We start from the raw sequence: 14,885 nt of genomic DNA on the forward strand, positions 1-14,885 counted from the left end.
TGGGAAGCCCATTATAGCTCTCGCAGCTGCATTCTGCATGACCTGAAGTTTCCGAACACTTTTCAAAGGTAGCCCCAATACATCTCTGAATCCTGCTGTGTAAGCCATATTATTGATGGTTTTCTTATATTCTCTAGCTTTTTTTTTAGCTTTTCATTTTGGTAAATTAAAAGAGAGAAGCATTATGACAGATATTTGTTGTGGGAGCAAATACCTCTTCAACAACAAGTGTCCAGACTGAAATTTTTCCTTTTCCCAAATTAGATGTTCAATTACCTAATGCAAAGAAGAAAACACATCCTATGGACTTTGGGATCTTTGACGTCTACCTTGTATGACCTTACAGAAATTGATTCATGGGGTGATGATCAATCTCTTCTGGAACTTATTGTCACCACAAAAAAAAGAGAGGTATTATGTTGAAAGGAGGGGCTGCTGAATGTTTCTTCTCAAAGGGACTTTCTAGTTGAGAGCCAGGTTTATTCAGTCAGAGCTGATTGTCTTTTCTGAATACAACTGATTTCTACAACTTGTTCTGTTGGGCTCTCTGGCAGACTCCTCCCGAAAATTCACAGGTACAAATTTTAGACACACATACGTTTGAAAATTCAAAACAATGTTTTTTATAATGAAAATTCACTTAACCTAAGCCCTCTTTTGGTATAGTAAAGAGCACTTGTCTCCAAACAAACTGGTAATTTGTACAAGTCCCTTATCAGTTCTGTGATACTTAGCTTGCAGCTGTGAGGCAATTCACAGTCCTTCCTCTTTCACAAAGTGAAACACACTTTGCTCTGGTTTAGTTTCAAAGCGGAGAAAAATCATCACACAAAAGGTCAAAGTCAGCAAGGCAGGCACGAAACACAACGATCAGATAATCCTCCAATGGCCAAACCCACAGGCTGCTATTTATAGCAGCCTCACTAATTACCACAGCCCCACCCAACCACAGGTGGCCTCATTTTCTTTGATAATAATCTCTCAGTTGTTGTTGCCTATGCATCGCTCTCCGCATGCGTGGCTGTATCATTAACTCTTGTTCCGAATCCAAGGAGGAGCTAGATAATTGATCTCCTTCTGAGCTGTCTGCCACACTCTCCTCCTCCCTGTCACTCATGTCCTCTTGGTCAGAGGAGCCTTCATCAGCAGATTCCACCAGGGGCAAAATAGGCCTGCAGCATGTGGATGTCTCCCCCACATCCACAGTCCTTGGGGCAGGAGCTGGGCCAGAGCTAACCACAACACAACTGATTTTTCAAAATATATCCATAAGGCAGTGTGGGATGGCTTCAACATCTGCAATAGGTTACAGATTCTGAGGCTGGTATTTGGAGAATTTCTGACTAATGAGTTGTCATACCATAAGATTTCCAAGGAATGGAACAGCTTTCTGTGATCAAAAATCCATAAGGGGTTTCAGTAAACACTAGGCCAGTGATGGTGAACCTATGGCATGGGTGCCACAGGGGGCACGCGGAGCCATATCTGCAGGAATGCAAGCCATTGCCCTAGCTCAGCTCCAACATGCATGTGTGTGCTGGGCAGATGACTTTTGGCTAGCACAGAAGCTCTGGGAGGGCGTTTTTGGCTTTCAGAAAGCCTCCAGGAGAATGGGAGAGGGCGTTTTTACCTTCCGTCCCAGCTCTAGGGAAGCCTTTGGAGCCTGGGGAGGGTGAAACATGAACCTAGCGGGCCCACCAGAAGTTGGGAAACAGTCCATTTCGGACCTCCAGAGGACCTAAGAGGGGTGGCAGAAGCTGTGCTAGCCAAAAGTCGTCTGCCCAGCACACACATGCATGTTGGAGTGGGTGTGGGCACTCACGTGATATCACGCATGCATGCTCTTTCGGCACCCAAGGGAAAAAAGGTTCCCTATCACTGCACTAGGCAATTATCTGGTGAAGCAGTGGTTAGAATGCAGTGGTTATTGCAGGCTGACTCTGCTCAATGCCAGGAGTTTGATCCTGACTGACTCAATATTAATCCGCCTTCTATCTCTTAGAGCACTATGAAGTGGTATATAAATTTCAATGTTACTGCTATTGCTATCGTTGCCTTGCATTGACTGAGTGTTAAGGAACCATTTGTGTTATCCAATGCCACTCTTATGATCATACAAAACATAAACTATGTTTAAAAGAATCAAAGGAAATACAGTGGTACCTCATCTTACAAACGCCTCTTCTAACAAACTTTTCGAGATACGAAACCGGTGTTTAAGATTTTTTTGCCTCTTCTTCTGAACTATTTTCACCTTATGAACCCAAGCCGCTGCTGCTGGGATGAAGGGGTTTCTTTTTTTTTCTTTTTTTGAAGAAAGAAAGGGGAGGGGCGGCTTGGAGGGGGAAAGACTCTGCATTAACAAAAGTAGGAGAACAGCGTGCTTGCAGAGGCACTGAAAGGGTGTCTTTTGAAGAAAGAAAAGGGAGGGGCACCCCCCTTGCCTTTCTTCCTTCCCACTCACCCTTTAGCCTAGCCTTGCTTTTTCCACCCGCCCCCTTCAGCTGCTCCTCCCTGCCCTCTGTTCGCCTCCCTTCTAAAGTTTGGGATTTTCCTGAAGGATTTGCACACATTATTTGCTTTTACATTGATTCCTATGGGAAACATTGTTTCATCTTACGAACTTTTCACCTTACGAACCTTGTCCTGGAACCAATTAAGTTCGTAAGACAAGGTATCCCTGATGCTATCAACCAGCAACCAACCAACCCAGAACTGGATTTTGTTGGTGGAAATTTTAATGTATTTCAGCCCTTACTTGAAGAGCTCACACATCTTCAAGCTACATTCTGCCTTAGCATGTTCATTTCTATAGACTTCATAATTAGCATTATCCAGTTTCATTTTTACATATCAAAGACTTCTAGCAAGGACTCCAGTACTCTTTCCCCAAGTAAGGACAAACTGGATCATTCAACACATTCTGCAGGAATAATGCTGTCTTTTAAAAATTCATCAGCCTTCATTTTTAGGGCCGCTCTTGCTGTCTTTGAGAATTATTTGTTTCTAAGAAAAAAGGCTGAACACAGGTATTTTACATCCCCCAGGCCCGAAGAATCCTTGACCTTACCCCTGTGAATGAGCTGGTAAGCCTGAAGTGGAATAAATACGGACGGCCATATTTTTGTATTCTGGCCTTATTCTATGTCCTGTACATGATTTGCTTCACAATGTGCTGTGTCTACCGACCACTGAAAGAGCGAAGCTTCAACAAAACAAATGAAAGAGACAATACAATCTATGTTCAGAAACTTTTGCAGGTAGGTTCCTTAACATGAGTCTATTAACAATTTAAAAATCACAATGTTCAATTCCAGGAGACCAACTCCTCCAAAGGTAGTGCACAACCAGATATTTATTCATTCATTCATTCATTCATTCATTCATTCATTCATTCATTCATCTAATACACAAATACATAGGAAGAAAATAGACATGTGGTAATATATATAAGGGTAAAAGTGAACTTAGAGGAGAGGATATATGAAAGAAAGAAAATATATATGATAAGTGAGAGAAAGGAAAGACAATTGGACAGGGGACGAAAGGCACACCAGTGCACTTATGTACACCCCTTACTGGCCTCTTAGGAACCTGGAGAGATCAATTGTGGAGAGTCTAAGGGAGAAGTGTTGGGAGTTAGGGGTTGACACTATTGAGCCCGGTAATGAGTTCCACGCTTCGATAACTCGATTGTTGAAATCATATTTTTTACAGTCAAGTTTGGAGCGGTTCGTATTAAGTTTGAATCTGTTGCGTGCTCTTGTGTTATTGCGGTTGAAGCTGAAGTAGTCATTGACCGGTAGGACATTGCAGAGTCTTCGGAGAGGGGCGGCATACAAATCTAATAAATTATTATTATTATTATTATTATTATTATTATTATTATTATTATTATTATATGATCTTGTGGGCAATACTCAAATCGTGTTTTAGGCGACGGCCTAAAACCAAGGGCTGAAGAACAATTGGCTTGGGTGGCAAAAAGTAGTGGCATTGTTCATTTAACGTAATTGTGTGTGTTTAGAGGATTAGTACTATTCTGTCTGAAGCATGCTTTCAAATTGTGTGCATGGAACAATTATTGAAAGACTTTGGGGGAACACATTAAAAAACTAATAACTGTGTTCGAGGACTCACAGACGTGCATACATCTTATGGAAGCAGGAAGTATGAAAGCAAGAACAAAATACGTAGTGGTGAAATACCAAAATGTGCAACAAATGGTGCAGAGTGAAATGATAAAACTGTATTATGTTGAATCAGACTGTAATGTAGCTGATGGATTCACAAAACATCTAACTGATGTAAAATATTGTAATTTAATGAAACATATGAATGTATGGCCAACAGAATATTAGAAGGGGTGTCAAAGATTAGTACTATCCTAGGTAATATTCCATTTAAGGTTTAAAAAAGGTTGTGAGTATACAAAGCAGTCATACTGAATCATAGTGATTAAGTTTCAACCTGGTTGGGCTAGAACAGTATAAGAAGTAATGCACCTTTGTAGTGGTTTTGGTTGGTTAGTTCTGATGTGTGGTTAGTCTTGAAGTTAGTCTTGTGGGTGGACTGGTTTACTGTATTGTGGTTTATAGTTGTAGTAAAGTACTTTCTGTAAATAGAAGAATAGGAGAGATTCTATTTTTAATACACTGAAGAGTAAGATTTCTTCAACCAGTTCTTGCTAAATTGTCTTCATTCTTCATCGGCTTCAGTTCCTGAGTTCCTGTGTCACAAATTCTTGTGCCTAGCCAGTAGCTTTCGAACGCAACTTGGACAGGACCCCTATATAATAACAAGATGGTGCTCTATACAGCAGTTCTGTGCACATTCATTCAGGATTTCTCAGTACCCTGTGGAATTTATTCCTACTGCAGTATAAGCAGGATTCTTGAGCTTGGCATCAGCTCAAATAATAGCAGGCAAATTGGTAGCTAGAGGGAAAAGTGTGGGCACTGTTAGTTCAGTTCATGGGTTTTCCAGACAAATATAACAATTCAAAAGACTCCCTGAAAATTGCTCTTTAGTTAGTGTGGCAGTTAATGATCTGACAACGAGAGAACACATTTTAGGCAAAGCAGAAATATGTACAGAAATATGGTGGGAGGTTTTCCATTACCCTTGTGCTGCGACTATACTCCTGTGAGGAAGAAGAGTGGCACAGTGGTTGCGCTTGAGAGCTTTTTTAACCATAAACTGTACTAATATGTGTGCAACCTTTATTTTCTCTGTTTATCAAATAATAGGAGATTGTCTACACTAGTGATGGTGAACCTATGGCACGGGTGCCACAGGTGGCACGCGGAGCCATATCTGCTGGCACGTGAGCCATTGCCCTAACTCAGTTCCAATGTGCATGTGTGTGCTGGCCATCTGATTTTTGGCTCACACAGAGGCTCTGGGAGGGGGTTTTTGGCTTCCAGAGAGCATCAGGGGGACGCGGGAGGGCATTTTTACTCTCCCCTGTCCACAGGGAAACCTTTGGAGCCTTGGGAGGGCGAAACACAAGCCTACTGTGCCCACCAGAAGTTGGGAAACAGGCAGTTTCTGGCCTTCAGAGGGCCTCCAAAGGGTGGGGGAAGCTGTTTTCACTCTCCCCAGGCATTGAATTATGGGTGTGGGCACTCACGCATGCGTGGTAGTGCACATGAACGCTCTTTCAGCATCCAGTGGAAAAAAGGTTCACCATCACAGGTCTACACGAACCACATTGTGGATATGTAATAACCGCATGCAAGGTTTCAATTCATTTAGTGCTAAATTGTGGGTATTCATTTACGCAAATTTCTCCCACAGCACTCTTCCTATAGTTCTTAAATAGAACCATAAGCAAATTCAGTCAAACACACGAATACTTTCCTTGCAAATCTTCACATTAAATTCATGAAATTCTTTTTCAATAGTCAGATAAACAAAGAACCCCTAAAGTTGAATAGTTTAATATTCTTAATAAATAACTGACTTCCCATAGCATACTTTTTCACTGGTACATCAAGAGTTTCGCTCCCTTGAATTTGGCCTCTCTCTTTCTCTAAAATATCACTGTCACCTAATACAGTAATTTCTGTTGTCATCTGTCACAATTTTACTTCTGGAAGGTTTAGTTTCCATTGTCATAACAGGAAACATTAGCATTTAATCTCCTGAGTATGAGGAAGTTGAAGCCTTTTTCTTTTTTTAAAGAAAGAGAGGCAGATAGACGGACACAACAGAGAGGAAGTCAAACTTTCTTAAGTTATTGGAATGTCAGGCAGCTGGCTCACTTTGCTTGGAACTGTATTAATTCTGATAGTTGACTATGAGTGGGATGGCCAGCTGAAAAGCACATTAGCTCAAGTTATTAAGTAATCCTGCATGATTTAGGTTTCTAAGTTTCCTGCCCTTTTTTTCCTTTGCTTCAAAATTTTAGAGTGATATGGTGATAATCAAATATGGTGGGCCTTCTCCGGGTCCCGTCAACTAAACAATGTCAGTTGGCGGGCCCCAGGGGAAAGAGCCTTCTCTGTGGCGGCCCCGACTCTCTGGAACCAACCCCCCCCAGAGATTAGAACTGCCCCTACTCTCCTTGCCTTTCGTAAGCTCCTTAAAACCCACCTTTGTCGTCAGGCATGGGGGAACTGAGACATCTCCCCCGGGCATATAGAATTTATGCATGATATGTTTGTGCGTATGTTTGCTTAGTAAATGGTTTTTAAAAAATATTTTAAACTATAATTTTGATTTGTCATGAATTGTTGCATTGTGTTGTGAGCCGCCCCGAGTCTGCGGAGAGGGGCGGCATACAAATCTAAATAATAAATAAATAATAAATAATAACCCTGCAGTTTTCATTAACCATGGGGTGGATTCCACTGTGCCAGTCTTGTGCTTGACCGCTATCCTTTTGGGAGATGGCCAGAGTGTGACATTTCTCCAAGGAGAAGGCAAATTGATGACTAGTCACTAACATTGTTTGTCTGACTTGATGATGGAGTGCAGTTTTGGATATATTCAGACTCGCCACTTTTATTGATCATCATTGCCATCTTGATCTAAGTCCATAAAACAAGGAAGTTGGATCCTTGAAATATTAATTCATATTGCTCCTAACCAATATGGGTTTGCTTTTCCTTTTCAGGAGTCTTATATTACTGATGAAGATAATCGCAGACTTGTTGGTGAGTTGATCACTGTTGTTGGAGCCATTGTGATATTGATCTTGGAGGTAAGAGCAATGTTTTTCCTTCTCCAATTTTTATGTGAAAATAATAGGTAGAAAGTAACTGAGCACCAGAAGACACATTCTATAATAGGATTAGCAATATTATTTAACATAAGATCTTCATAAGTCCTCTGACCTATGAAGGCTGCTACAATACACACACTAGATCCTAACCCAGAACAGTGCTAATCTATAGTGTAATACAGTGTTTTTTTACAGTATTTTAAATGTAGATTTTATTGTAGATTTCTAACATGTTTTGCATAAATTTGCTGTAAGCTGCCCTGGGTCTCAGGAGAAGGGTGGCATAGAAATCAAATTAATAAAATAAATAAATAAAAATAAATACTGTAGTGCTCAACTAAGAAATTCTAAAGCTTTGCCTGTGCAGAAGTCACAGGCATTTTGAACCAGTCATTTTGCATCAGGGAATGACTTCTCCAAAATGAAAGAGAAGGTCTCAGCATGTGGATGCAGTCCAGATAATTCATTCAGGTCCTAACTTTGGGGGGAAAATAGTATCATGGAGTTCCTTATATTTGGCGGTCTTAAGCATAAGATGTATCAGGAAAGACTTAATGAACTCAAGCTGTCTAGTCTGCAGGACAGAAGGAAAAGGGGGGACATGATCGAAACATTTAAATATGTAAAAGGGTTTAATAAGGCTCAGGAGGGAAGTGTTTTCAATAGGAAAGTGAACACAAGAACAAGGGGGCACAATCTGAAGTTAGTTGGGGGAAAGATCAGAAGTAACGTGAGAAAATATTATTTTACTGAAAAAGTAGTAGATCCTTGGAACAAACTTCCAGCAGACGTGGTTGGTAAATCCACATTAACTGAATTTAAACATTCCCGGGATAAACATATATCCATCCTAAGATAAAATACAGGAAATAGTATAAGGGCAGACTAGATGGATCATGAGGTCTTTTTCTGCCATCAGTCTTCTATGTTTCTATGTTTCTTTTCTTTTTTGTGAGTGAGAGAATGAGCCAACTGTTTTTAAGTAGAGTACACCCTTAATCAATGGATTTATTTCAGATTCCAGATATCTTCAGATTTGGAATTACCAAATACTTTGGCCAAACTATCCTTGGAGGACCTTTCCATGCCATCATGTAAGGCTTTTTTCTAATTGGTTTGCTGTTGAATGCTGCTGCAAAACAAAAAACAATAAAAACCCAGCTACTGCACAAATTCTGTTCTTCATTGCTGTTTCTATCTCTGCAGCATTGTGTATGCCTGTATGATTCTGCTGACCATGGTGATGCGTCTCACTAACACCAATGGAGAAGTTGTACCAATGTCTCTGGCTCTGGTGCTTGGCTGGTGCAATATTATGTATTTTGCACGAGGATTTCAGATGCTTGGGCCCTTTACTATCATGATACAAAAAGTAAGAAATTGTCTAAAAAAAAGATGATGTTCATAGATAGATGGATATGCTGATGGAGTAATTCTGACAACATTTTTAAAGTCATAAATCAGAAGGTGATAGAATCATAGAATTATAGAAGCTTTGGAAGTCATCTAGTCCAACCTCCTATCTAGGACAGGAGTCGTTGTATCACCCCCTATGAGTAGAGTAGAGATTATCTGTCTGTCTGTCTGTCTGTCTGTCTGTCTGTCTGTCTGTCTGTCTGTCTGTCCTGTCTTAGCACTGAGCCCCCAATAATCAGATGCACACCAGTTGTATAACCAATAAAAGGATTTAATATTTACAAAAGTCTCAGTCTTTTAAGAGTCTTTTTAAAGTCTTTTCAAAAGAAGAAACAAAAGTCTTATCAGTTGGCCAGAGTGCCAGAGAGAAGATAATCACAATAATAATTACCAGATGAAGCAAGATTTCAAAGGCGTAGATATCAGAAATTAACTGGAAAGCCAAAGCTCATTAGCAAAGCCAAAAATGTGCAAGCTGAATGCAAGAGACGATGCAAGATTTTTCAAAAATGAACTGCGTCATTCTCTGCAAAGAGACGGGGTGTGCCTCACACTTAAATAGTGTGAGGGCGTGGCCCAATAGCCTGTAGTACTACTCTCATGCAAATCTCCTCCTAGCAATCCACTCATGTCTCCTAGATGCCCTGCACACTCTAGCATCCAGAAGAGGTTCCTCCCCTTCTCCTGAGTCACTCATCTCAAGAGATGCTAAGTCACTCATCTCAGGAAGTGCAGAGGGTCCTGGTTGTTGTTCTGCCTCTGACACTACGTCCCCTTCACTGTCAGTCTTAGATGCCAGGAATAAAAGATGTCTGTACCTCGTCTCCCCTGCCTCTGCACCCTCTGAGTCCATAACTAACCTCACCGAATGCAAGAAAACCCCAAAACTATTTATTAGTTGGATTTGTATGCCACCCCCTCTCTGGGATATCTATCTATCATCACTTTCTGATTTAAATTTTAGTCTTCATTTAGCAAGTGATGTGAGTATCTATCTTGGAATTCTATCCTAGGCCCTCATCTGTAGATTGCTTTTAGGTTTATCCCAGCTCTCCCCAGCTTAATCATCTATTCAACAGTAAGGAAAAATAGGACTCTTCTCCCCATATCTTTGCAGCTATCATTCAGCTCTAGCAGGAGTGACATGCTCCCTGTTCACTCATGCCTGTCAGTCATTGTGGGGGCCCCAACCCTCTGGAACCAGCTCCCCCCTGAGATTAGGATTGCCCCCACCCTCCCTGCCTTTCGTAAACTCCTTAAGACCCACCTTTGCCGTCAGGCATGGGGGAACTAAAACACCTCCCCCTTGCCCATGTTGTTTTGTTGATTGATTGACTGTGTGCCTGTTTTTTATATATACTGTTTTTATGAGATTATTAATTTTAAATTGTAACTAGATGGGTGGGCATTGGATTTGGTATTATGTACTGTACTGTTTTTTATTATTGTTGTGAGCCGCCCCGAGTTTGCGGAGAGGGGCGGCATATAAATCCAATAAACCTAAACCTAAACCTAAACCATTGGAGAGCCAGTTGTGAAGGGAGCACAGGGCTCTGCCCACCCACCTGGATGCCACACTTTGGGTTCTTTTATCCTCTGCAAATGCACAGAATGCTTTGCACATGTGCAGAGGGTAAAAGAACCCAAATGGTGGCATCCGGGCAGGTAGGTGAAGCCTGGCTCTCCAACGACTGAGAGGCATGAGCGAATGGGGAGCATTCCACCCTTGTGATCTAGCATGTAGAGTCAGATGTGCTGATATTTTTCATATATTGAAATATTTCTGAATTCATAACTGGAAGAGTTATATGAGATACCAGTCCCATCTAATTATTCCCTAATATCATTAATTGTAAAGGCTCCCTTTAAAAAGACTTGCCATCCATAACTAACTTTCTCCTTTCAGTAAGCTTTTCCTCACTCAGTATTCAGTGTATCATCTGCTGTCAGTCATTCATTTATTTCTCTTCTGTTGCAAAGGAAGATGCCCCTATGGGCATTTCCACCTTCAAGGAAGCTCTTCACTTCTTGGAACCTTGATTGTTCTGAATCCCCCCACCCCCTTTGGGATGGGAGTAGAAAGAAGATAGAGGGACTTCATAATTTTGAATATCCTAGGGCCCTTTTGGAAGCTTGTGTTTGTCTGTGTTTGAATGCTTAAAGGGCACAGTTCACTTCCATTGTGGTTTAGATTGCTTGGCTCTTTTCTTTCTTCCCTGATTGGTAATAAATTCAAGACAGAGAGAAGCAAATATTGAGCAGCTGGAGTTCAGTAGTTCAGTAGAAAAATTCAGTAAAATGACTGTTACAGTAATGGCCACCAGCCTAAATGGCGCAGAAAAAGGAATTTGATAAATATGTTGACAAGGTATGGGAGAGAAAAGCTGTTCAAATCTGCTAACCATAATGGCTTTATAAAATCCTAACGCAAATAAAAGGGACAAATGTGCGAACTGTTTCTATCCTCATGCACTTTCCTGTAGCAACTTGAAACAGGAGCAATTAGTAAAAATGAGAATATACCACTGCAGTCCTGCAAATAGAAAAGAAGGAACTGAGACAGTCAAAACTCAGCAGGGATACAGATTGATTAGCCCATCTGAAAACTTCTATTGAAGGGTAGCTGGGATTTGATTGACAGAAAACATCAAAATTTTCTAGAACAAATATTTTAAATGCCACAGTTGAGATGATCCTGTTTCCTCGTTCCAGTACTGAACTTCCATATATTGGAGCTATTTTGTAAGGCTTCAGCTTTACAGAGCCTCGGCGACACAGTGGTTAGAGTGCAGTAGTGCAAGCTACTTCTGCTGGTAACCAGCTGCCAGCAGTTTGGCAGATCGAATCTCAGTAGGCTCAGGGTTGACTCAGCCTTCCATCCTTCCAAGGTCGGTAAAATTAGGACACAGATTGTTGGGAGCAATATGCTTACAATATGAATATCTCTGGGACTGTCTTCTGCTGCACGAATCTCAGCGGCCGATAAGGTCCCACAGAGTTGGCCTTCTCTGGGTCCCGTCGACTAAACAATGTCGTCTGATGGGCCCTAGGGGAAGAGCCTTCTCTGTGGTGCCCCGGCCCTTTGGAATCAACTCCCCCCAGAGATTAGAACTGCCCCCACCCTCCTTGTCCTTCGTAAATTGCTTAAGACCCACCTATATCGCCAGGCATGGGGGAATTGAGACATCTTCCCCAGGCTTATATAGTTTTATGTATGGTATGCTTGTGTTGTATGGTTTTTAAATGTCGAGTTTTTACATGTTTTCTGTTAAATATTTTATTTGTCACATTGTACATTGTTTTATTATTGTTGTGAGCCGCCCCGAGTCTGCGGAGAGGGGCGGCATACAAATCTAATTAATAATAATAATAATAATAATAAATAATAATAATAATAATAATAATAATACTACTACTACTCTCGGTAAACAACTTAGAGAGGGCTGTAAAGCACTGTGAGGTGGTATATAATGCTAAATGCTATAGCTTCATTACTAAACATGTTCATGTTGTCACTCTTTCCAAAATTCTGATTTCTAATTCTGGGGTCGATATGACCTTTTCCTGGGACCCTTCACCTTTCAGATGGTTAGACTTCAGCAGCATCAATTCCTAATTAGCATAGCCTTTAGAAACAAATGGATAAGGATCCCTTAAAGTTGGAATGGGACTAGAATGATACAGTCTAATCTAGAGCATCTTGGTCTTGATCTAGAACGGTGTTCCTTGAATGTAGTTTTGTGTGAGAGTAGAGCTGTTCGGTCACTGTATGTTTTTCTTTCTAGATGATATTTGGAGACCTCCTCCGTTTCTGCTGGCTCATGGTGGTGGTCATCCTTGGGTTTGCATCTGGTAGGTGACATGTTCTAGACCCCATTCTTGCGACCTTGACATATAAAGAAAAGTGTAGTAATTCTTTAAAGCCCAGAGAGTGGGATTATTAGCAAATTCCTTCCTCTTGGCTATAGGATCTCTTCTGTTGTAGCCATATCTGTGACTTTCCCTTTTGTTTTTATGTTACCAAATAATAATAATAGGAAGGATATATATAAATAGTATAATGTAATCTTGAAATAACTAGTTATTATAATAATGTAAAAAGGAGAGAGCCTCCTACTATTTTTATTGGATGGCAATGTGTTTGTCTGATTGGAGTCTATATTCTGTAAAAAATTTCCTGGAACTGGTTCCTGGATATGCTGCATAAATATTTCCCTCTTGCAGTCTCTTATCTTCCTTTCTCCATGTTGTCAGATAATATACTATTTAATTTATTGCTTAAGGTGATAGCTTCATGAGTCTGATAAAATAAGTTATGATTAATGGAAGTGAAAGGCAGAGTAATTGATTAGACATCAACCTGCCACAAGGCTCATAGTTTTTACTACAACAGATTATGATTGCCTATCTCAAGCTGGCTGGATATTTAACTTTTCTCGTGTCGCTTATCCTAATGTATCAAATCGCAAAATGGAATCTGAGATGCTTTTCAAGTTTTGCCAAGATACTGTACTACTATCCCTAACTCAGTCCCATAAAGATATGTAGTATTTCATGAAACTGTATCTATAATGCTACAAATCCCTCAATGTCATTTTTAATTATTTAAAAAAATAATTTTATTAATTTTTTTAAATATTAAAATTTACAAATTTCAATAAGTTTATACATTATACATTTTAATAATTACATGTTCATCATTTATGCACAATTCTGTCGCAATCTTAGAATGTTTAAAACCATAAAGTCTTTTAAAATGTTTTATTTTTAATATTTCAAATAATTGCAAATAAAAGGACCGTTGACAATTATAAACCTTTGCTACCAGTTATAGTCACTTGATTTTATTTTAAATGTTCTTTGACAAAATTCTATTATTTCACAATAAGTGAACCATTTGTTTCTGCCTATTATTTCCCTCCTATAACGTGCTTCTTTTGCTGAAAACCACAGGGGTATTTTTAGGCACAACTTGGGTTTTTATCTATTCCATGTTCTTAAATATTAGCATGTCTTGCGTAATGGTTTTTGAAATCCAAATTGATCTTGATTTTGTCATACCACAAATACCCATGCCACCCAAATCTTAAATTATGTTCTCTAACTCTGTAGCCTTCTATTTCTCAATAGAACCATCCATTCTTTCATCCAAACCAAACAGCAAGCTCTAAAACACAGTTTCAAATCTGATAAACATGGCCCTCCTCTTTCTTTTGTTCTTATAGCACCTTATATTTAACTCATTTTTTCTCCTGCCACATACATTTAGATATTGTCAAAAGACTTATTATATGAAACAAAAATTATCATTCTAGATAGAGCATTTTTGTCCCATATGACAATTGTAATTTCTCCCAGTTTTAGCATACCTTTTAAGTTAATTTCAAAACCTAAGATAACTATGTTGAAATAACAAATAGTTCATACTTGACATGTTACCCATGTATTTACCTAATTCTCAGAGTTAAAACCTGTTTTATTGATCATTTTTGTTTGAGCGTCTATTTTGTTATTTTTCATTAACATCTGCAATTTTGTATTATTAATGCTCTTAATGCATCATTAATAAGGATCAACACTCTTTATGCTCTATATAAATGACCTTTGCAATCACACTACAAGCAACTGCATTCTCTTTGCCGATGGGACAAGTGGGCATCCCTGTCTTGTTTGTTTTTGTACCTTACATGATTTTCATTGGTCAAGCCTTCATCAACAATTTTTTGTGCTTTCTGTGAAGTGTAGTTCTATCTTATCCATTTTATAAAGGTATCTCCAAAATTTGTATCTTCCAGAAACTTAAATAAGAAAGTCCAGCTTATTTAAAATGTCCAATGCATCAACCTTTAATTGCCTTTTAGATAAAAACTCACATTGATCCTAATGAATAATTTTTTTGCAAAATTATTTTCAGTCTATCAGTCTATCATTATGAAAACCTAGTTATTGCCCTATAATTTCTTCTCCTTCTTTAGCTATTAATGTGATATAGTCTTTCTAATTATTTGGCATTTTTCTTCCTCTTTCTTCAGACCTTTTTCTTTTTTCTTTTTTCTGCATTTTTTCACTTTTCTTTGAAAATTAACAGCACTTTAATTTTTAACCAATCAAATTATTACTACATTAATTTTAAAAACCATTCTAGCATCCTAGATCTGAATATATGTAGATTTAATTGTTATCCTCAATCATACATCATGCACCATAGAATACATTCATGTGCATGAGTGAACAAATTTGG

At 39.3% G+C, this 14,885-nt stretch overlaps 1 protein-coding gene across 2 annotated transcripts in view; it reads left to right on the forward strand.

Moving 5' to 3' along the window:
- Positions 1-14,885, forward strand: part of LOC139162082 (transient receptor potential cation channel subfamily V member 6-like) — a 135,254-nt gene that overhangs the window by 90,395 nt on the left and 29,974 nt on the right. For both annotated transcript variants that reach the window (XM_070742106.1, XM_070742107.1), the window contains exons 7-12: positions 265-411; positions 3,048-3,260; positions 7,121-7,207; positions 8,246-8,322; positions 8,435-8,600; positions 12,430-12,496. In XM_070742106.1, the coding sequence (XP_070598207.1) occupies positions 265-411; positions 3,048-3,260; positions 7,121-7,207; positions 8,246-8,322; positions 8,435-8,600; positions 12,430-12,496 (757 nt within the window). The remainder of the gene's footprint in view (positions 1-264; positions 412-3,047; positions 3,261-7,120; positions 7,208-8,245; positions 8,323-8,434; positions 8,601-12,429; positions 12,497-14,885) is intronic.

This window comes from Erythrolamprus reginae, chromosome 2 (assembly GCF_031021105.1).
Source record: "Erythrolamprus reginae isolate rEryReg1 chromosome 2, rEryReg1.hap1, whole genome shotgun sequence".
In the NCBI taxonomy this organism is placed as follows: Eukaryota; Metazoa; Chordata; class Lepidosauria; order Squamata; family Dipsadidae; genus Erythrolamprus; species Erythrolamprus reginae.